This window comes from Penicillium cataractarum (assembly GCF_028827025.1).
Source record: "Penicillium cataractarum strain IBT 29864 chromosome Unknown utg000001l, whole genome shotgun sequence".
NCBI lineage: Eukaryota > Fungi > Ascomycota > Eurotiomycetes > Eurotiales > Aspergillaceae > Penicillium > Penicillium cataractarum.
Window position 1 is genome coordinate 126,284 of NW_026622737.1, and position 22,374 is coordinate 148,657.

Below are 22,374 nucleotides of genomic sequence, written 5' to 3' on the forward strand. Positions count from 1 at the left end.
TTTATCGTCGTCGATCGTCGGTCGTATTGTTGAAAATGATCTCATGGTTGTTTATCATACTTCTCGTGGTAGACAGCGCTATCAGCGCTCAACTCGGCGCTGGCAATACCCGAGGGCGAAGACGAACTATACGTTTGGCTAGTGGGTGGCTGGTTATGCAAAGCCTCAGCATCACGACTCGACAGCTCCGAAGCAGCAACGGGGGCTGGGGCCGTACCCATCGGCAGATCGTTGGTAGGGGGAGGGACCGTCGAGACTTGGGGTTGCTCTGGGTCAACTGCCCCCTTCTTCATGGACTGGTAGCCTGCCCAGTCTGAGAATAGGACGCCGCAGACGGCGAGGATGGCTAGGATGAAAAGGGCGAGGAAGATGAGCCTGGGAGTTGTGGATGGTGGTTAGTATGAGGGACGAGATAGTGGATATGAAGGTTGGGAGATCCTACCAGAGGAGAACAGAAAAGGCAATGACGGCATTCAGGTAGTCATTGTAGCTGGTAGCACCGCCGAGTTGGGCCTCGATATCTGCAAAGCTGGCCAGCCAGAAGACGGAGGTAATAAAGTAAACGACGATGAAGGAGACGCCGAGGACAGTGTTTAGCTTGCGAGTCACGGCACCCTTGCGACTATAGAACCAAGGTAGGACAAGGGCGGCAGCAGATACCAGGACTGTCCAGCAGGCAGTGAAGATGATGAAGATCAGAATACCCGGAGCGCTATAATGGACAGTCGTGTAGACATAACCCTCATAGGCATTCCATGTGTACGTCTCACGATCGCCAGTCCAGATGGAAGCGACATAGGCAGTCAGACCCAGCTCGACGATAGCAAAGGCCAGACATGTGCCCAACAGGACATAGAGAACTATATGGAGGGCCAGCATGACTGCAAGCAACCTGAAATTCGAGGGAATCAACACTGGGAAACAAAATAAGGGGAAAAGAGAAAACGTGAGAGAAGAAAATAAATCAAAACAGGAGCTTGACAGTGCATGTTACCAGTCAGGATCCCTTGCGCTCTTTATTCTCCTCCTCCACGTGCGGCTCCAGCGAGCTATCGAGTCACCAACGGAAGAGGATAGCCGCAGGAGGTCATTCTAGCGAATCGCAAGGTTGAATTCGGCCCGGAGTTCATCTTGAAGGTTCTCCAAATGCTCCAAAATCCTGCAAGTTCCCCAAACGACCTGATCCTTTGATCCATCGGCAGAACGAGACAAGCCTGCCATCAATCAGCCCTAAATGAAGCCCAAGCTAGCTTGCAAACCAGTCCGGTTCGGCGCGCGGCGCCACTTCAAACTCTCGTCTCCAAGGGGCTTGGCCATCGTAGGCCATAGCTGGGGGGCTGATACGGGCCTCGAAGGGACCACGTTGAGATGGCGTTCGCCCTACAACCGAATCGGTCGATGGTAAGCGAGCGCATTGTTTCGGGCCGGCTCCTTTCGGTCCCTGAAGAACATTATTGGATCGTGGAATTAGGGGTTTGACAGAGTTGGAGAGAGAGCTGAAGCTTTTAGCTGGCTGGTCCCTGAAGAACCGGAGCCGCTTTGGAGAATCCGGAAATTTTGTTGTGATCGTGGATGAATGGATCTGGTTGTGTTTGTGATGATGGAATAACCAGGAGGAGTGCAGACTTGCGCACGCAGGCACAACTTCATGGCCAGGAAGTCTGCAAGGTGGATTATGTCCTGCAGGACTATTTCTGAGTCTTTGACCCTAAAGAGATTCTGGGCATCATCGGGCGGGTGTGATGTGATGCATCTGGTGGAAAGCAGCAAGTCGGTTGGAAAACGGGCAGACCAACGGTCGGGGTCCATCACACCTCCTCGCATCTCAGTGGCGCTATTGACGCGCCGAGTGTTTATAATCCAAATCCAGACTGCACACCCTGATGGATGCTTGATTCTATTGAACATGAGTATAGTCAATCACATTGCTGAGGTATAACTACTGATGGAGTACTCCAGGTTGATGTCCACGGAAAACCATATTGTTTATCCGGTCAACAACCCCGAGTCTAGACAATAATAGCCTCACTCGAATGATCTCATATCCCTTGTTCCACTCAGGTGGAGAACTTGGAGACGATTCAAGATCGGCACAGCCATCTCTTGTTTGGGAGGGCGCAGCCTCAAAATCCCTAATGGAGTTCAATCAATCAGCAGTTACACTTCCAAAGAGTTTATTGCTGATCTACCTAGGCTCTACTACTGGCAATGCTTACTCTCTATCTACGGTCGGAAACGAAAAAAAAGTTGTGGATAGTTTCTCCGTTATCGCATCTTTTGAGCTCCTTGGAGTACTCACTCATTCACCAACGTTTAGCCGTGTCTTCCGGCGGAGTGCGGACGAGTATACTGATCTGGCTCGACATCTCTATCTAAACAGATCCCCAGCCTGATGATAATCAGTCAAGGAATTAAACTGGATATCTCCTGGCGTCCGATCGGAGTCCGGATATTGATCTTCTCCCGATAACCCGTGGCTTTCTGTGATCTTCTTTGGGCCATCTACTGCACCCGACCGTAGGCTCTTAGGCCAATTCCCATGTACACAACCTGTCGATATCCCATGAATTTCGGGATGATATCAGCTATGATGGTCTTATAGAGCCTTCAATACTAACCCGAGAACAATAATGATAACTCTAGGGCATCTCTCGGGCATCTCCCCGTGTGAGCCACGGATCCAGCCTCCGCCGTGGCACAAACAAGCCTCTTCCCCACAGTCAACCGATGTCACCCAAGACTTCTTGGCTTTGATAACAACCAGAATTCACTGTTACCGTCAATTTACACATTGGCCATCGATGCCCTGATCTTCCCCTCAGTGGGTCGATCCTCCCATCCTAAATCCTCGGTCGCGTGCTCAGTTTCCTCTTATCGCATGCTACGGCCAGGGTGGACCTTGTCGGTGCACCTTGATGCATGGTGATAATGCGGAGAAAGGGGAGACCAGAGGCTCCAGCCGTCCCGCTTAGGAATTATCCCAGTCGATCATCTCCTCGTTGTATTCTTTACAGTATATATGAGGCCCAACCAGTCGCCCTTCATTCCGCCTCTCACAGAGGCTCAACACGTTCAATTGCCCTGGCTCAAGATTGACCGACTCAATCAATCATCATGACCGTCTACCAATCTACTACACTTGCCCTGCTGGCTCTGGCCGGTAGTCATGGAGCCGCTATGGCAGTTTCGAACCCGTCTTCGACCTCGACCTCGGCAGCTGCACCGACGGGGACCTCCTATGCATCTGGATTCGATATGACGACTAGCTGGGGGAACTTGAGTCCATACTCCGATGCACCAGGCTTTGATGCTCCCAAGGGATACCCCATGGGCTGTGAATTGTCGCAGGTACATGTCCTCCATCGCCACGCACAGAGGTATCCCAGCTCCTGGCCTACCGATGGCGGTGGTATGGAAACTTTCGCTCAGAAGGTAGCCAATTACTCCAAAAAGGCAGTTGGCAAAGTCGGCTCGGGGCCACTGGCATTCTTGAATGATTGGGAATACATGTTGGGCGAGAATCTATTGTTGGCTACTGGTGCGGCAACGGAAGCAACAGCGGGTGCCCTCTTTTGGAGCATGTATGGTCGTCTGTTGTATCATGCTGGGCCAGGGAAGGCGATATATGACTCGTCAATGAATGTGTACCCCAATGGCACTGCCCGCCCAAAGCCCACCTTCCGCACAACATCCTATCCTCGTATCCTTGAGAGCGCTCGCTGGTGGTTGAGTGAGTATTGGCCTCACTCTGTGTCTGTCCAAGATACATTATCTAACCTATGTCTCTAGGTGGATTCTTCGGAAACACCGGTGCCAACAGCTCATATGCAGAATACGATTTGACTATTATCCCGGAAGAGGAAAACTTTAACAACACTCTATCGTCGACCTCGGCATGCACCAATGGATCTGACGTTGGGTGAGTGTCACATATCAGTCATCTTATATGATAGGAATTTGCTAACCTCCATTTACAGAGACTACGCTCTCGCAGATTACCTCCCATCACTAACGACCACCGCTCACGGTCGCTTCTCCAAGTATCTACCTCATGATTTCAACCTAACTTCCATGGATGTCTACGCCATGTTCAGCATGTGCCCCTACGAGTATGCAACACTAGGCCGCTCATCCTTCTGCTCCCTCTTCACCGAACAAGAATGGAAGGACTTTGAATACGCCATTGACTTGAGTTTTTACGCCGACTTCGGCTACGGCGCGCCCAGTGGTCGCGCTCAAGGGATCGGTTATGTCCAAGAGCTAGCCGCCCGTCTACAATCACGCTTAATCACGAGTAGCGATAGCAGCATCAATTATACCTACGACGACAACACCCGGGATTTCCCTCTCGGCCAACCATTCTATATGGACATGTCGCACGATAACGTCATCATCGCCGTATTAGCTGCGTTGGGCCTGGACTACTTCAAGGCAGGTCCCCATGGGTTACCGACGACTGTCCCGCATTCTCCTCCACACCACTTCAACGCGAAAGAAGTCTGTCCATTCGGCGCACGCTTGTTTACCGAAGTCTGGACTTGTCCGAAGGATGTCTCATTTGACTACCTTCAAGAGCAAATGTACAAGAACCCGGATCTGTCATCCAAGTCCGGTACAACCGATTATATCCGATTCGTGCTGAATAATGCCCCCGTCTCGGCTAAGGGGTTGTGCAACGATGCTGTGAATGGGTTCTGTCGGATGGAGGAGTTTTTGAAAAAGGTGCCCGGACTGGACAAGGAGGCGATGTATCAGGAGGCCTGCTTTGGCGATTATAACATTACAACACAGGTTGCCAATGGTCAGCCGATCCAGTAATTGGATGATGCAAGGGATTTGAATATATGCCACATGTGGTTGTACCTTTTCCGGTTCCGAGAGTTACTCATTGAAAACATACTCGATCAGTAGAAAATGGCTATGTGAACTCGGGTATTGTGTAAGTTTATCCGTCGGCTATGAAGTTAAGAATAGGCAATATATTTGATCAATGATGTAGTACAGTGGGATTAACTATAATGGCTTGCCCATAATTCAATGTAGCGTGATGACCCTGAGCAGATTGCTCCCAAATGCGAACAAGTGAATTTCAAGAATCCGTCCGACGTAAAACCGACCGGTTGAGATGCCGAGGAGATACTGAGCTGATTCCTGATAGGTGAAGGTTGAGATCCAAATCTCCCAGCAGACTCTTCAAAACATGTCGCACTCCCGCCTCACCTTGCAGAGCCAGTCCATAAACATATGGGCGACCAATCAAGACCATCTTGGCACCAAGTGCCAACGCCTTGACGATATCAGCGCCGCAGCGCACACCGGAATCAAAAATGATTTCCAGCTTATCTCCCACGGCATCAGCAATCTCGGGCAGAACGTCCAACGACGCAATACCTCCGTCTTGTTGCCGTCCGCCATGATTGGAGACGACAATGCCCTGGACACCATATTCCACAGCCTTCTCCGCATCCGCAACCGTCTGTATCCCCTTCAACACAATCGGACCATCCCAATGGTCCTGGAGGAATTTGATATCTTCCCAACCGTGACTTATACCAGGGAAAATAGTGTGTGCCCATTCTGCAGCCGCAGTCCCTATGTCTTCCTCGATAGCTTTTCCATGCTTTTCCTGGAACTTGCGGCGGTACACAGGGTCGGAAAATCCCATTTCAACGCCAATATTGTCCGGCCGAAGGAAAGGGCTATATCCATTATCCAAGTCACTGGGTCGCCAACCAAGGATATACGTATCCAAAGTGACCACCAAAACCTTGTATCCAGCTGACTTGGCCCGCGACAACAGGCTTACTGTGATATCATTGTTCTCATTCAGAGGCCAGTAGAGCTGAAACCAACGACAGCCATTCCCATTCGCTTCAGCCACATCCTCAATACTGGAAGCGGACGCCGTGCTCAGTATGTAGGTAACATGTTCCTGTTGAGCAGCCTTGGCCGTAGCAGTCTCCCCATCCAGGTGGAAGATGCGTTGCACTCCCACCGGGGCAAGAGCGATTGGATAATCGTACGTCTCGCCAAAGAGCGAAGTTTTAAGGTCGGGAAGGCCGCTTTCGACTAAGCGTGACGGGACAATGCCCCATTTCTTGAATGCTTTCTTGTTGTTGTCGTCGGTGTCCCGGATCCCAGCAGATCCCCAGACGTACCCGTAGGCTTCGGCGGATAGCTTATCTTTCGCCAGTTTCTCCCATTCGAGACAGTTGAACGTTAAAGATGGCTTCTGCCCTTTGAGGCCGGCCTGGTACACTTCATTTTCATATGTGTATGGGGTAGGGCTGGCGACGGAGTTGGAATCTGATTTGCTGTGGTATTGAGATGACATGATGATTGCTGAAGTAAAGTGCTAGCGGTGAAGAATTGGTCGAAGGTAACCTGGCTAAGGTGGCAAAATAAAGCTAGGATAGATATGATGAAATTAATGAATCGGAAGGAGAGATAGAGCTGCTTTTATAAGGTCCAGGTTCCGATGCTCTACCACATAGGATCTTAAACGACGCGATGGCGGGCTTCATTAAACCGAAGCTGCCGAACTAAGCTCCCAGGTATGTCCCCCTCAGTAAGCTGCTCGATAACATTGAACGAAGCAAAACAGGGTAAGTGGGTAGGTTGATATTCTCTGACCGATACATACTCGGCCGATATCACTTACTTCGTCACGAATTAACCCGGGCGCCAAGTGGAATCCAAGCTAAAGCTCAAGGTCACAGTGATCCGCTTCGGGGAGCCACAGTCGTACTCCGACTTCTACAACACTTGGCTCACTGACATATTTGAGTCTCGGTGCAGTTCAAATTTAGAGAAATGGTCTAAGCCGTTAGGATTCGGTGTCCCGGTTTTCCGAGGGGCTCTCTGAACGTTTTCAAATCTTCCTTGGTAGCACAAAGAAGACAGATAGTCCATATTATGAGAAGGTCAAATATCTGTTATGGATTCAGAAGACCATCCAGCTCTACGTCATCGTTATATGAACCAGAGTTGCCCACTTAACCATTCAAGGTTGGCGTTATACTATAACCAAACGTGTCGTAAACCCCCGGACCTTGGTGCTGGAGCTGTCAGTGGATGGATATGAAGCGTAATGACAAGGCCTCCACATATTTTCCAGCTATGGATGATCGTATTGACCTCGAAATACGGGCCCAAAAGCTTGGCCCACAGCTTGCACGGAATCTAGAGTTTAAACCCGCGGCCCGCCGAGCAAACATGCCCGGCCCGGGGCCAACCATTTGGCCCGTGGAATTCTAAGTCCATAGTAGAAGCTACGTGATATGACACATAAATAAATAAACAGTAAAGATTGAACAATGTCATTTTTTCCGACCGGGCTAGTAATTTGAGGGCTTCGGCATGAAGTCTGTGGGAACGGATAGTCCCCGCTTTTCATTCTATGCTTCTCAACATTCACGTATTCTCTGAACGCCGATTGCGCCCGCTTCCTGGTGCAAATGCTCCTAGAGTGGAACTGTCTACAGCCCATTTTGAAAAGTGAGTAAAATGGCGCGACCATTCGCGTCTGCTTTGATTCATGCAATTCGGCATTTTGTCTCTGATGTGGGTAAAACTTCTATGAAAGTGCTGTTAGCCTTACCAGCAGAGGTGACCTGGAGAGTCAAGGGAAGCTTACTGCAGAGATAATTCACATTTAGATGTCACATTGAGGGTGGAACAGCTGGGACAACGCATGAAAAACACTATTTTGGCCCAACATCATCGTGTTTCCCATCACTGTTCTTTTCATCTTGTTGATGAGTGGCATCTGCCTTGACTTCACCAAGGTCCTTTTCAATTTTCGAATCACCCCCCACAGTTGTCCCTTTGGACCTCCTTTCTGAACTCTTCTTTGGTTGCCGCCCGCGTTCAGGTCCTCGTGAGGTTCGAATATATTCTTCCACGTCCCACGCTGCATCATCCTCCGCGGTGTGGTATCGATGTCTCTCATGCCCGATAGCACGACTACGCAATCCCGATGGTGGCGAGGAAGGACGAGAGGCATGGAGGGAAGCACCACGCCGAGGGGATGCAGGCCCAGAAGAAGCTGACTCGGAGGGGGAAGCTGGAGAGAAATAACGAACACCCCGACGAGTAGTACGCCAACCAGCAGCATGGTTGTGAGTGCCAGGTGGATTCGCAAAATACGGATGTATCGAGCGAGCCCTTGGGTGAGTATAGTAGGAGTTTTGAACATATGGATTGCCTCCATGTGTAGGGTACTCGTATGGATAATAGGAAGATGAATAGGTATCTCCGTTGCAGTCCACGCAACCCGTGCAACGGAAGTGCGTTGCACCCAGGCGAGAAGACACATGATATGGCAGATGCCGCTCAATTTGGGGTAGCCTAACCCTCGAGACTTCAGCCTCTGTATCCCGGCTCATACCTCTCAGCAGTTGCTCCATGGCCAGATGTTTTAGCCAAACCAAGATGGGGATGTCGAATAAGATCAGTTGCGAGCGCAACCTTTCTTCTGGCCTGAAGTCAAAGTGGGAGGGATACACTTCATTAAACTCGGTAATTCGAGAGTAGAGGCTCATTCGCGTATCACTGTCGTCTCTGGGGTTGGGATCATGATCAATAACGGACCGCGACTCGGCGATTAAACACTGGAGATATCCTCCAGCATCCTTCATGACATCCCGGCTGAGGTGTGACATGTTTCGTATAACCTCGAGCTTCCCACTCATCGTAGAGCAGTTATTCAGAAGCACCTGAAGGAGGATTATCTGCAGTTTGTAGTCTTCTTGTTGCCTCGCCACTGCAATTAGGATCCTTAAACTGGTCTCCAGAGAGGAAGTAGTCGTGGTTGCTGCTGGTGCTGACCCTTCACCGAAACTTGCAGGCCTCACACCACCACTAAAGAAGGATGATTGAATGCCACTAATGTCATCCTGGGACCAAGTAAGCGAGTAGAATATTTCACTGCTTGATGCGTTGAGTCTCTTGCTCTCCTCCATGCCTTTGGCTTCCTCCAAATATAGCCAATGCAGGTATGGCCTACTAGTAAGTAGCTTCGGATATGTAGAGGCGATTAACACGGCAGTAGAACGGACTTTCTCGAAAAAGTAGCGCTGAGTTGCTTTCACCGATTCGTCGACATTGGGAGAGTTCAAAAACTCCGCGATTAGAGTCGCATTTGCAAGTTCTGTCAAAATCTGCCGGTCTTCATCGAAAAGTATCTCATCCCGTAAGAATAATCCTTTGGCCTCTGCCACATCCTTCAGGTGAAAGAACTTCTCAAAAAGCTTGTCAGGCAGAAAGTGACATGTAGAGTCTCCTATCAGTGGCAAGACAACACGCAGCAGGCGGTGCGATTCCCACATATATCCTTCCTGTACCAACAAGGAATACCAGTCACCTAGGCGTGGGAATGGCCTTTCAAGGCCAGTAGTATCATAAGGATTCATTCGTATTCCTCCAGATATTGCAGGGGGCGTCTCCCCTGGGCTTAATTTAGTTGGGCTATCAAAGTAACCAGCCTTGCGGAATTTGAATTTGCCAGACGAGAAGTCCCATCGCAGCAGAGACCAATATGCGCTACTCCCTAGGAAACTCGAATGTATAGCTGCATAACTGATTATGCGCAAGCATGTCTCGACTAGATGAATCTGAGAAGGTGATGAGTTAAGACCTGAAGCAGACGCGGGAAACATACATGCTGCCCTATTGACGTTTTGAAAAAAGATGGATCCTCATCGGACTCGCGCTCGAGAGCCTCGAGAGTCTGTTTTGTCATTTGTAATGCTGGTATCAAAGCACCCTTGGTATAAATCTCCGCAAAGGACTTGAGAAGTCCTAAAAGTCGTAACTCAAGCTCGGAAAATGTCGAGGCCATGTCACGCAAGCGGGCAGTTAAGAATGCATGCGCATCTCCGAAACTGCCTTGCTCTAGGAGCAGATCAGCGTATTCTGCTGTGACCGGGAAAAAGTCCACATGGCGGGCTAGTCGCTCGTGAAACAAGGAGATGGCTTCATTAAAGTGCCCCAACTGATTCAGTCGGGATAGCTGCTCGATGTCGGCATTGATATCTAGTCCGGTTTCCAAGTCGAGATGCACGGTAAAATCATTGTAACCAGTGCCTAAAACATCTACCTCGTCAAAGTAAGGAATCTTCTCTGTCTGAACGGCGATGTCTTTGCTGGCATGGATCGATATATTCGGGCCAGTTCTTGAGGGCCTTCTCGTCTGGTGAACCCTCGGCTTTGATGGGAAAACGTTGCGCGAACGATCCACATCAGGTACATGAGCCCAGTCGTCTTGCGATTCGTCCTCCCAGGAAGACTTATCACTGTCATCTGTTGCATCCACTGTGTGGGCAGGGTCAATCGAAACCGTGAAACCCATCGCTGTTGTGGAGGAAAGTTGTGTTGCTCAGTTGAGGGGCGAGATTGAGGGGGAATACCCTATTGTAGGTATCCACCAACCAGGCTGTGTTGGGCTGTGCAGTACAGCAGTAATCATGGCGATTCGTCACTGGACTAATATGCCCAATTGCATGAGCGGGCGCTAACGGAGGCATTTAGTAGTTTACTAGTAAGCAACCTGATTGGAACACAGGAAAATTGAGCGAAGGACTTGGCTAGCTGCTAACTGCGACCGGGATATTAAAAGAGCCCCCCGTAAGACACCAGTAGTACGAAATGCTCAACATTCCCCCACCCCGCTCGTTCAACCTCACCTACGGAGAACTTACATGACGATGGTTTACGAAAGTTCCTTGTCGCCCGCGACGCGATTCAAGGGTAAATATGTGGACTTTTGCGAGACACAGTCCAGTGCCAGTCTTTGTGAACTCAAAATGCAGAAGATGCGCGTCGACTGTTGTTTCTTGCTGTCCAAAACACGCTGGGGGCACCTTCATGAGAAAGATGCCGGGGTCATGTACTTGGATCTCACTTTTCACCAGCCTGCGAAATGCAAGCTTTCGCACGCAACCGTTACCTTGGATTTCCACGAGGTTGAGAGTTCCGAAACTTCAAATTCTGGGCTTTCTCATGAACCTTCCGACCTTGAAGTGACCGAGTTTTTCGGCCCCCAAATATTGACAGCAGAGAAAAGGGAACGTTTAGTGTCTACGACCTTGGAGGCCAATCCCACTGTTGGCATCGGGGGTGCTACGTTTCAAGGAATGAGGTTTGCGCGATCATCTGTCGTCAGTTATGCATCACGCTGGCAGTTTGAAGGCTCGCGATTTGCACCAGATCCACCTCCTATTGGTAGCAATTCTCGAAACAGCCGATATCGCCGAGTTGTCTGGCATTTACAAGAAAATGAACTTGAGAAGCAAGCTGTACAACAAAATACCGTTCATTCGGCTGTCGCATTCACTCATCAATCGAAGCCATTCTATCTTGATGTCAAGATTGAGGCCAAGTTACATCGGTGGCATGACAGACTAAAGCAAAAGCTTGTCTGCCCGCCACGAAATCGAAAATCGTTTGCGAGGGCCACAATCCAACCATCTATGAAAAAGGCAATTGATGCCGATTTTGCCAAGTTGGCGATGGATCTTAACAAGTCTATGACTGATGCTAATCTACATCCTGTAAATGGTGCGCTCTTCAAGTTCTAACTGAAGCATTCGTGAACTAATCCGGAGATTTGACAGATAATGATCATGGAAAGGCCTCCATAGGTGATACCGAGATATTCGACCAACTCGACCCTATGCCTTGTCTTTCCGACGACTTCCTAGCCCTCGTGGGGCGACATAATGGCCAATCTCCACCGAATTTCTTGTCGGCCGGACAATCCAACTCAACCATTTCAATTCCTAGAGGGCATTCGGAATCTGTCCGGTCAGTGTCGAGTAATTCCAGCGCGACGGCCACACAATCCCACTCAAGCATTTCAATTGCTCCAGGGCACTTGGAATCTGTGCGTTCAGAGTCAAGTAATTCCAGTTCGACTCTAGTAGGAGAAGATGACACGAAGGATGTCGAGAGCGAGGCTTCCCCGTCTATGGGTGTACAGATAGAGCCTATCGAGTCTCCTCGGGAGCAACCCGCGGAACCAGCAATGACTAGAGAGGATAATATCGACGGCATAGAGGAATCGCTTTCAATTCTGTGGCAGGCTTTGAAATTCCTAGCACTCTGGACCGCAGCCTTGATTGCAGTATTGATCGCTGGACTTCAATCCATACAAACGGTCCTCGCCCAGGAAAAGGAAATTGGGAAGAACACATTCCAGTCCAGCGAGAGAGCAAGAAATTCAGAAGATCATGAGTTATGAGCTAGGGTTCCCAGCTATTCCTTTCACAATCTTGAGAAGTTTGCCGAGCATGTTGTTGTTACAATTATTGCTATATAAGCCGGAATATAAGTTGAAATACGCAAGTGTATGATTGATCCGCTTAGAACGAGTTCATTTACTCGTTGAATAAGTCAATGAACGGCTAAATGGTAGTCCGATGGAACACAGGTCTCATCAGAAATTAAGACGCCAGTAGTCAAACCCCCAAGTACTGACACACACAATATAAAGATAACTAGAATGATCGGAGACATGTGGCTGGATTTGTGTCCCACACAATTTTAGGGCAGACTACCGCTAAACCAAAAATACTTCATGAGAAACATTCTTAGTCTATACGGTTGTTTGTCTTTGACAATTTGATACACTCTCTCATTACAGTGAAGTTCGATTCCGGGCCGAGCTCCATCCATGGTCCATCCATTCCAGGATGGCCTCCATCATCTGATTAGTCATAAAATCAAACAAGGTTGGCAAACCCGGCAAACATGTCAAACTTGGCAAACTCGTTGTTTACGCCTTTTGCTTATGAGGGGTAGCTCACCGCTTCCGGAGGCCCTGATTTCTGCCGCTTTACCCCAGCGCTGGAGCGAACATCCACTAAATGACTAGTTGACTGAGCTAACTATGTAACTATCTAGGAACTTTGAGTTGGTCACCGAAGGGTAACTTTTGTATTCATGCCGTTATTTCTGGGATACGGATCCCCCACAGCCGGACTCAAACTCCATGTATTAAGGTGGTTGTTCAATATATCTCCAGGGAGCGAGCTCAAACCTAAGGTCATTATATATATATATCCATCGACCTAATCGCAGCACCTAGGTACCTAATTCGGAGTACCTACCTCAGATAACCGCCCACAACCTTAGAAGCAATTCTAGACCCCTAACACTAATATATATGGTACATGTGTGATGGTGTCATCGACACCTACGCAAGGAAGCAAGGAAGAAGGATCTGAGTCAAATTGGTAGGTCTATCTAGACATGAAGACGAAGATGATCTAGAGAAGAAGGAAAAGAACAAGGGAAAGACCTAAATAGGTCTACAAGACAAAGAACAAAGGGCTAGTCCTGGAATCAACCACTACACCTACAGAGTAATCTATGTAGGTGTAAATAGGAGGACGTAGCACCAAACGACCGAGTAGTCGAGGTCAATGGGGTCGAGTCATCAATGTGTTTGATTGAGCTCAGGGTGTGATAAACTTAGACCTACACGATCCCTAGGCAGCTGAGATTTTCTCCGTTTGACAGCCAGATGTCAGCGGCTCAGCTCAAGGTGAACGTGGTCCGGCCGCAGTCAATAATCAATTCGAGGAGAAACCCTCTATCTGATTGCGGAGTCGCCATTCCACGACGAGGTCCTGGAGGCTTGAACTATTATGGCCAGTTTCGTGGCCATTTGCGCCTTGGCCACGTCCCCACACCGACAGCGTGGCACAGGATGAAGAAAATGGCTTGAACTATGCATCGCCAGGCAATATTAGGTGTTTACTTTTTTTTGCTGTTTTATTTTTTCTCTCGTTTCATCCCCCCGCTCCTCAGAGAATCACAAGGCATTTCTAATGGTAAGTAGTGTTGCTGTTGCAGCTATATCACTCTGCACTACAAATGCCTTTCGAAGATCACCATGTAACTGCTGCATGCATTGGGAATTTACCTCGAAAGGAGTAGGCATATTTCCCTCATTCCAGGCACAAGATCTGCCAATAAATGTTGCAACAAACTGCAAGCTTTACCCACAACGATGTGGTGATCTGCGGTTTTATGTTACACAACTCTCTGGGTGGCTGGAGGAGCTTTAGCCTCGTTAAACCAATCCCCAATCTAGTAAACATGCAAGGGACCCGATTGCACAGAAAAAATATTTTTCTGAACAAGGAGCTAGGACCTTGTTCCTATATGCAATTAGTCAATAGATCCAATAACTAACTAGCATCGATCGGCTCTTCGCATTCATACTTGCGATCTATAAAGAGCTTCGAATTACCCACTGCTACTACTACTGGCAAGCAAGAGACTTGAGGAGCTATACTCGTCAAACAAAATGTCTATCAAGACAGTCTTCTTCTCATTGCTGGCGTTGTCGGGAGCCGTTTCGGTGCCACAGACGGACTACGATGTCATTGTCGTTGGTGGAGGCCCCGCGGGTCTCAGCGCTCTGAGTGGTGTTTCTCGTGTCCGACGCAATGCTCTGTTATTTGACAACCAGCAGTATCGAAATGCGCCCACACGAGAGATGCACGATGTCATTGGAAATGATGGTGGGTACTTACCGATGTATTAAGTGATCGTTTTGAGTTTGCCTAACGTGATCTAGGCACTCCGCCTGCAACTTTCCGAGGTCTAGCTCGGGAACAGATCTCAAAATACGACACTGCTCATTTCAAGAATGAGACGGTAGAGTCTATCGTCCCTCTTGACGGTGATTTCTCCGTTTTCAACGTCACTGACGCGACCGGAGCGAGCTATACCGCACGCAAGATCGTACTCGGTACCGGTTTGCGGGACTTGCTTCCCTCGACGCCCGGCCTCCAGGAAGCATTTGGCAAGGGAATTTTCTGGTGTCCTTGGTGCGATGGCTATGGTGAGTTGCACACGAAATGCGGTACATACTGGATCCTGAATCTGACCTAACCTTATTCAGAGCACCGTGACCAGCCCTTCGGCATTGTCGCCGATGTCGCGAGCGTGCTTGGTGCCGTTTTAGAGGTTCACACCCTGAACAGCGATATCATTGCATTCACCAACGGTACACGGACACCGGACGGCGAGGCTCGTGCCGCGGCAAAGTATCCCGACTGGGATAAGCAGCTGGAGGCTTGGAACGTCACCATCGACAACCGTATTATCCAGTCATTCGAGCGTCTTCAAGACGGCGGCACCCACCGTGACCATGATGAAGACAAGCAGTACGACAAGTTCCGCGTGCACTTCACCGAGGGCGAGCCAGTGGAGCGCAATGCTTTCCTTGTTGACTACCCCACCGACCAGACCTCGACTCTCCCAGCTCAGATGGGCCTTGAACTGGAAAACAGCAAGATCAAGGTCACAAGTGCTATGCGAACCAATGAAACTGGTGTCTTTGCCATTGGAGATGCTAATAGCGATGGGTCGACCAACGTCCCTCATGCTATGTTCAGCGGCAAACGTGCTGCCGTTTACATTCACGGTGAGTCTTGCCCTGCTCATGAGTCGTAGCTGACATGCTAATGGGAGCTTTACTACAGTTGAAATGTCTCGCGAAGAGTCCAAGTCGAAGATCTCCAAGCGCGAGGGAATGATCTCCCGTCGCGAACTCGAAGAGGAGGCCAACAACGCTATTGGTGACAACCTCCAGCGAGAATGGAAGCGCGCCCAGGGTCTGGAGTGAGGCGACAACCCCGGCTATAGCTGAGCGCTGCGTGTAGTACTTTTGCAGCTCTGTGAACGTTACAGTTCTTGCAAGGGATATGACTGATGCTTTACAAGATTTCAGGAACGTGGAATGAAATTGGCTTGTGCTTCCTGCTAGAACTGGTCATAGGAATTAATATCACCCTCTCATAAAATGCCTGAATTTTTCCATTTACCATTATACATTCTTGATTTCCTGACATGCTCATGAGCTATATGCTGGCGCCTCCAAGGCGCTTATTAACTCAGAGGAAAGGACAGCCATACTTCCGTCATACTCTCTAGGAGTAATGTGGCAAGGACAGTAGCCTTTCGATGGTTAGGCAATTCATTCGATCAGTCCCTAGGGTTGTATATTACAGTCTTGAGATGTGAGCATCTTCTCCCACAGAAAGAGTCGAAACTAAGCTCCCAAGTCTTATCCAAATCATCAGCTTAGACGCCAACGTATAAAAGCACACGTATAGACTACCCAGCCTTGGAATAAGCCGCTTGGCCGGAGTATCTCTTGTCTACGAATACATGATGAACATGGCACTGACATTCCTCCAGAGCTACGGTAAGTTGAATTCCGTTTCAATTCATACGTGCCGAACTAATGTGAAGTTGTTGAGAGATGTGGTGGAACCTAAATCACTCGTGAAGTCTAGCCTGTGCTTGACACTCAGGATAATGGATCAAAAAAAGTCCCCACAAAAGACGCTGATTACTTCCTTACAGGACAATTTCTTCCTGTCTTCTTCTCACAGCGATTCTTGCGAGTGGATCTGCGGACATTCTCATCCCGGATTTCAAAATTTGCGGTGAACATCCGTCAGCCAACCGGAAATCATATTTCATGATGACTTGAGACAGAATGACTTTCAGCTCAGCGGCAGCGAAAAATCGCCCGGGACAAGCGTGCTTTCCAAAGCCAAAACCCATATGCTGGGGCGAGGGCGAAACAAATTGAGCTATGCTTTCCTTGTCCATAGACCCTTCGCGCAGCTTCAGGAATCGGTAGGGATCAAATGTTTCGGGATCTGGGTAAATGCTGGGATCCCACATCTTACTGCACGAGACAAGTATAATGTCGCCTTTCGGAATAACCGTTCCATCGGATAGTTTGACATCGCATTCTGCTTTACGAGCCATCTTTGCTATTTTGATAGTTAGTATAGCGATCGCCGGGGAGTGAACAAGCACCAACCAATAGCCATGGGCTTGACCCTTTGGGATTCTTTGATGACGCTGTCCATCAACTTGAGCTTGTACATGGTACTCTTGTTCCAGCCACCATCTCCGAGCACACTGATGATCTCCTTTCGAAGCTCGTCAACAAGTTCTTCGCGACCACAAAGATCGAGGATCGTTTGGGTGAGTAAATCGGTAGTTGTGTGAATAGCCGCTGTAGAGAGAGCTAGCTGCATAGCGGCCTGATCAAAAGACTGATTTGGGCAGTTTTCTTCAAGCCACTGAATTGCGTCGTGGTATGTCTCCTCGGGTTTCCCTTCCGCAATAGCTATCTTTCGAGCTCTCCGTCGCTCCTGAACCACTGGCAGGATAATTTGCTTGGCCTCTGCGAGCTCCTCTTGGATAGTGTGACATTTCGGTAGAAAGCGTGCGACAATGGGTCGCAAAAACTCCGGCCAAAGTCTCAGCTGTGCAGCGGCAATCAAGGAGTCTATTGTGTAATTGACCGTGATTCGGAGCCAGTCGGGATTGCGGCAAATCTTCTCACCTAGAAATACACGGGACGATAGCTGGGCTATAAGGCCAAGAGCTCTGGGCCTGAGGTGAATGTCATGCCAGTCTTAAGGCCAAAAAAATCAGCAAGCCGCAGAATTCAACGGTCGGACCGACAATGCTCACCCGGGTTATCTGTCCATTGGTCCTTCAGCACCATATTCGCTTCGCTAGACATAGGCTCTGTGATATTGACTGCGTGAATTAGTCAATTGAAAAACAGTACCAGAAAGCGAAGTACCATACCTAAATTTTGAGTGAGCTTGGTGCGAACGGTATCTTGAATCACATCCGATGTGACAGTGACTTTGACGGCGTCAAAACCTGGAATATTGACATGGTGCTCAGTCACTAAAGCCCCGCTCAGCGTCAACGACCGATGACTGCGAATGTCCTCTGCATAATCAGCCGAAAGGATGGTCCTTATGCCGTTCTCAGTGACCACTCTGAAGGCTCCAGCCTACCAAACAGATCAGAACTTGAAATTAGAAACTTGAAACCACAGGGATTACCTTTGCAAGACCACTCATTATCAGATTGTGCGCATCTTTCAGATAGCGCTGGCGAGCCTTTGCTATTCCAAATTCAAAAGGACGCTTGCTGTTCACCAAAGGCAGCTGGGACCTCTTGCCGGAACTCAGAAAGAAAAATAGCCCGGACAGAATGACCACAGCGAGGAAGCCTTTGGTCTCAAAATTGGCCCAAAGTGGGGGTTGATCGAGTGCCATTTTGGAGTATTCGAGTGATGATGTGAAGTCGTTCTTCAGTGAGAAACTAGAATTATAAGGACCGAGGTGAAGCGAAGGCCAATGAAACGCACGCAGCCACCGAGAAGTCTTGTCAGGGTATCGGGGGAAAACATTGACTGGCAATGCTTCGCGATTCAAATCAAGCTCTCAATGGTGACTCGGAGTTGCCCCGTTTATTCAGTTCCTATCATGCATGACCAAATATGAAAGATATGAAACTATTGATTGTGTTGGTAGAATTGCATAGTCGTACCAAAAGACGCAATACATGTAATAAGATTCCACCGCCAATCAAGTCAGAGGCCCCATAGGAACTCGGCAGGCTAGGGTTCAAAAAAGGAAAAAAAAGGACAAGAAAAAACGAAAAAGATGTGTTTTTTTTTCGACACTCTATATACAGTAATTAGTGGATAAGCGGGCCGCAAGTTACACCGCATTTTCCGAGGTCAGATAGCGATTGTACGCCTCGTATGTTGATGCAACGCGTTTTATCAGTTTTATCACTAGTAGTGTCGATCTGACTGAAGGTACTCATGAAAGTGGGTAGAATGGCGATATTTAAGAAATGTCATATACGTGTGGCTGGCTGATACTGTTACCCTCTTAGGGCATGATGGGCCTCTCAGATTCAAGGATATAGGATCCCAGCAGTGTTACTGTAGGTTGCGTCGATCAATCTGGATCTTCATTCCAAAATTATGATATCAACCGTTAAGGATTGTTCTTATTCACGAAGTTCAGCATTTCCTAACTTTCCGCTCAGCCAATATGATTTTAGAGCAAGCAGAACCATGTCCCCAAAGTATCCCAAAATGGGTTTGGTGCAAGGGGTAAATTCCCCTCCATACAGCAAGCGTGCTAAATCGCACCCAAAGAGCGAAATTAGAATGGAAACCACCCCGGAATAAATTGTGCAGTTGAGGGCTGGTATGCGTAGAAACAGAAGGCCTTGCTTAGATTTCACCGCAAGGGGTGTGAGCCCAGATGAGGCGCAGCCCACAGAGACCTTCAAAGTTTGCTCAGTTGGTCAAAGAATATCAAGAACTTCGTGGAGCTTCTGCTTGGAATGGCTGTTCTACTTTACGTACAAAGTCAATGGGGAATGAACGGGCAGACACACCGTTGCCTTTGAAATAACATACCTGCTTTCTTACTCTGTAGAATGGGCTTATAGTTAGGGACCAGTTGACTTGGCCATAATCCCCGCAAGATTAACTTGATATACTGATTTGATACGCTATTTGTGTATTTTGTATGCGCTATGAAGCTGCGAGAAGGGTTGGCATTTTGCTGCAGCTAGTTTAACAAGGTTTGAAGTTTTACAACACATAAGGAGCCCACGTGTCTAAAACATCTCTTATCTCAAAAACAAATATCATCGACTAGACCAACAGTCCGATAATGTTGAATAGGAGTTTATGCGTCGCAGCAAGTCCAGCACACCTGTTATGCCATTAGAATACAAAACATCCCACAAATGTATCTTAGATAGTGGCATGCTACGTACCTGACCAGATTCCTCAGAACCAATCTGAGTCGATACCCAACCAGCTTGGCAGGTCACCGGGCTGTCTCTGCATAAACGCAAGCAGAGAGGTTCCTCTCCGCTGTCCTGGGGGAGGGCATGAACGCTTGAAACAGCCAAGGCCATAGTAGCGAGGACGAGAGAAAAGAAATGCATTTTAGCTGAAGAGAAACTGAAAACTTTGTGACGTTTGGAAAACTAAGAGAGATTGTTGACAGGGAACATTGAGTGCCTCGCTAGACGGTATTTATACCGAGCGTATGTAAATATTCTAATATGTTCGCAACGCCAGTCATGAGAGTTCGGACGTCATAGTCTACACTATAGCTTGGGAAAGTTTGAGTATGGGTTTCGAATAGCGGGGGCTAATTGGCGTGCTGTCTTATGTTCATGCAAGGCGAGCAGCGTTAATGTAGGTTACACAGAGCTACAGATTGGATAATTAGGGAGCCAATCTAAGCTCCGTGTGTCGACATTAATACGGTGCCTGACATTGCGAAAGGGGTCGGGCAAGCCGTGACAAGTTCCATATGCACTCGAGGTAGAAATAAGGACGCGCTCGTGGTCAATATCACAGAAGCATGCATCTGCTCCTTGCGGAACGGATCGGAGGGCTCCGCAGAGCAGTACAGTACAGTATGTTTACGGTACAATAGTACGACAATACTGTATGTACACCATTGAAGATTGACATTGCATGAAAAAGCGGGTCCACGCTAACCATTCGCTGGTGGAGGCGCAAGTGGGGCCAAGCAAGGGTCCTGCAGAGTATGCATCGCGCACGCTCGAGGTATGTCTGTTGTGTAACTTTCTACCTAGACGCATGTTGAAGCTAGTCGTTACATGCCAGATCTTAGTTCAAAAGAAAAGCCGCAGTGGGTCAAGATCGACACCCGAGATATACTTCACTGCACTTCAGCTTAGCCACTGTTCTGTATAATTATGCACATTTCGTTCGAGATGTTTCCTCACTCGATATCCCAAACAGCATAACAGATTACAGCGCTCACCGCCACTTCCGAAAAGTACCCAGCATTATGGGGGTCAATAAATTGGCCCCGGCCGATAGAGACTCTGCACTGTACTGGACACGCTATAGAATCCTGCAGGTACTAGCGTCTCCCTCCCTGTAGCCACTGAGCCCCAAGAGGAATTACTGTTCATAGAATGGGTGATTGTGAAATTTCCACTTCTTCACAGTCAGTTAGGACCGGCGAAAAATTTGCTTGCCTAGGCAGATCCGGTTCTTTTATCGAAGAAAATCCGGAGCATACACACCTCCCAGGAGCAAGAGCAGATTCGAAGGTAACGGCCAAGAATGACTCAAGTTAAAGAACGGGCAATTCACCATGGACCAAAAGTCCTTGTTACTGGAGCAAACGGCTATATTGCTTCACACATTATCAATGTTCTGCTAGAGCTTGGCTATACTGTCAGAGGGACTGTGCGCGCTGAGATGACATGGCTAGACGACTATTTTTTGAAACAATGGGGACCAAATCGTTTCGAGTCCGTGTTGGTGCCCGACTTCCAGCAGCCTCACGCATTCGATGAATGTGTACAAGGCGTCTCAGGAATTATCCATGTGGTATGTCTCCCTCTTCTAATTCGGCAATGTAGTATTGAGTTATGAAAATAGGCTCAAGCTTTACCCTCCAGTCCCCTAGTGGAGGACGTGGATGAGGCAGTCGCATATACAGTTAATGGAAGCGTAAACCTCCTGCAGGCAGCGTCTTTACAGACCTCAGTGAAGCGAGTCGTATTCACCTCGTCTATCGTGGCTGCAGGCTACCCCAAAGGTCCTGGGTTCAAGCTAGATAAGGGTAAGAAGCACCTAGTCAGAGCTATTGCTGGACGAGTGAGATTTGAATAATTGGAGATAAGAGCCTAACGTTTCAGTACAGATTCCTGGGATGATTGTGTGAGCGGAGGGGCAAGTCTCCTCGCTCAGCGGTCTGCTTATCGAGAGTGCAAGGCCCAAGGAGAGTTCCAGGCATGGAAATGGGTTGAGAAGAACCGGCCGGGGTTTGAATTCAACACTGTTCTTCCATGGTTCACTGTAAGTATCAGGAACCAAATTAAAATCGTCTTCATTGATACTCATCAAACCGGGTTGATAGCTCGGCAAGGTGCTTCACCCTGAAATTGGTGGCTCGACAATGGGATATGTCACCAGGCTGCTCCAGGGCAATACCCAGCCTTTCAAGTTCCTTCCCCTTCGTGAGTGGAATCATTTTTGATAAATGGAAACTTTGCTGATGAATATTTTCAGCATGGTTCGTGGATGTAGTGGACACTGCCCGTCTCCACGCAATTGCATTATTCTGTCCGAATGTGAAATCGGAACGACTCTTTGCTGCAGCCACCCCTTTTGTTTGGAAAGAGATCATCGACATTCTGAGACAGATTCAACCTAACAACACCACTATCCCAAACCCACCCTCCGAGGAGGATCCGACAGTCGGAGAAGTTAAACCAGCCATTAGGGCTGCCAAACTCCTCTATGAGTATTTTGGGCAAAGTAGCTGGACGTCCATAGAAAAGAGCCTCGAAGGCGGCATTGAGGAGAATCCTTGAGACCAGATTTCCATTTCAGAGATCGATTTCTTGATGATGGCTAGCGTGTTGAAATCTTAGCAAAATGTGATGCGCAGTAAGTGACTGAAGAAGGTTATGGTCTTGGGGATACAACAGGAAATGGTTTGGAATATC

At 48.5% G+C, this 22,374-nt stretch overlaps 8 protein-coding genes across 8 annotated transcripts; 4 read left to right on the top strand and 4 right to left on the bottom strand.

The window, feature by feature from the left end:
* Nucleotides 1-41: 41 nt before the first annotated feature.
* On the bottom strand, nucleotides 42-879 carry N7496_000046 (MARVEL domain-containing protein; the record flags this gene model as incomplete). The annotated part of the gene is made up of 2 exons (XM_056692977.1): nucleotides 42-375; nucleotides 443-879. 2 exons carry the CDS (start codon nucleotides 877-879, stop codon nucleotides 42-44), a joined length of 771 nt encoding a protein of 256 aa, XP_056559706.1.
* Nucleotides 880-3,114: 2,235 nt separating this feature from the next.
* On the top strand, nucleotides 3,115-4,818 carry N7496_000047 (histidine phosphatase family protein; the record flags this gene model as incomplete). The annotated part of the gene is made up of 3 exons (XM_056692978.1): nucleotides 3,115-3,730; nucleotides 3,790-3,919; nucleotides 3,978-4,818. The coding sequence occupies 3 exons, from the start codon at nucleotides 3,115-3,117 to the stop codon at nucleotides 4,816-4,818; spliced, it is 1,587 nt and encodes a 528-aa protein (XP_056559707.1).
* Nucleotides 4,819-5,089: 271 nt separating this feature from the next.
* On the bottom strand, nucleotides 5,090-6,334 carry N7496_000048 (lactate 2-monooxygenase; the record flags this gene model as incomplete). Its single annotated transcript, XM_056692979.1, has 1 exon — nucleotides 5,090-6,334. The coding sequence occupies one exon, from the start codon at nucleotides 6,332-6,334 to the stop codon at nucleotides 5,090-5,092; it is 1,245 nt and encodes a 414-aa protein (XP_056559708.1).
* A 1,369-nt stretch (nucleotides 6,335-7,703) lies between these two features.
* N7496_000049 (uncharacterized protein) lies at nucleotides 7,704-10,351 on the bottom strand (the record flags this gene model as incomplete). Its single annotated transcript, XM_056692980.1, has 2 exons — nucleotides 7,704-9,614; nucleotides 9,662-10,351. The coding sequence occupies 2 exons, from the start codon at nucleotides 10,349-10,351 to the stop codon at nucleotides 7,704-7,706; spliced, it is 2,601 nt and encodes an 866-aa protein (XP_056559709.1).
* Nucleotides 10,352-10,805: 454 nt separating this feature from the next.
* Nucleotides 10,806-11,579, top strand: N7496_000050 (uncharacterized protein; the record flags this gene model as incomplete). Its single annotated transcript, XM_056692981.1, has 1 exon — nucleotides 10,806-11,579. One exon carries the CDS (start codon nucleotides 10,806-10,808, stop codon nucleotides 11,577-11,579), a length of 774 nt encoding a protein of 257 aa, XP_056559710.1.
* A 2,735-nt stretch (nucleotides 11,580-14,314) lies between these two features.
* Nucleotides 14,315-15,640, top strand: N7496_000051 (NAD(P)/FAD-dependent oxidoreductase; the record flags this gene model as incomplete). The annotated part of the gene is made up of 4 exons (XM_056692982.1): nucleotides 14,315-14,531; nucleotides 14,588-14,854; nucleotides 14,915-15,439; nucleotides 15,498-15,640. The coding sequence occupies 4 exons, from the start codon at nucleotides 14,315-14,317 to the stop codon at nucleotides 15,638-15,640; spliced, it is 1,152 nt and encodes a 383-aa protein (XP_056559711.1).
* A 737-nt stretch (nucleotides 15,641-16,377) lies between these two features.
* On the bottom strand, nucleotides 16,378-18,116 carry N7496_000052 (cytochrome P450; the record flags this gene model as incomplete). The annotated part of the gene is made up of 5 exons (XM_056692983.1): nucleotides 16,378-16,802; nucleotides 16,853-17,455; nucleotides 17,515-17,583; nucleotides 17,635-17,848; nucleotides 17,901-18,116. The coding sequence occupies 5 exons, from the start codon at nucleotides 18,114-18,116 to the stop codon at nucleotides 16,378-16,380; spliced, it is 1,527 nt and encodes a 508-aa protein (XP_056559712.1).
* Nucleotides 18,117-20,980: 2,864 nt separating this feature from the next.
* On the top strand, nucleotides 20,981-22,239 carry N7496_000053 (3-beta hydroxysteroid dehydrogenase/isomerase; the record flags this gene model as incomplete). Its single annotated transcript, XM_056692984.1, has 5 exons — nucleotides 20,981-21,250; nucleotides 21,302-21,485; nucleotides 21,567-21,721; nucleotides 21,783-21,882; nucleotides 21,935-22,239. 5 exons carry the CDS (start codon nucleotides 20,981-20,983, stop codon nucleotides 22,237-22,239), a joined length of 1,014 nt encoding a protein of 337 aa, XP_056559713.1.
* Nucleotides 22,240-22,374: the final 135 nt, after the last annotated feature.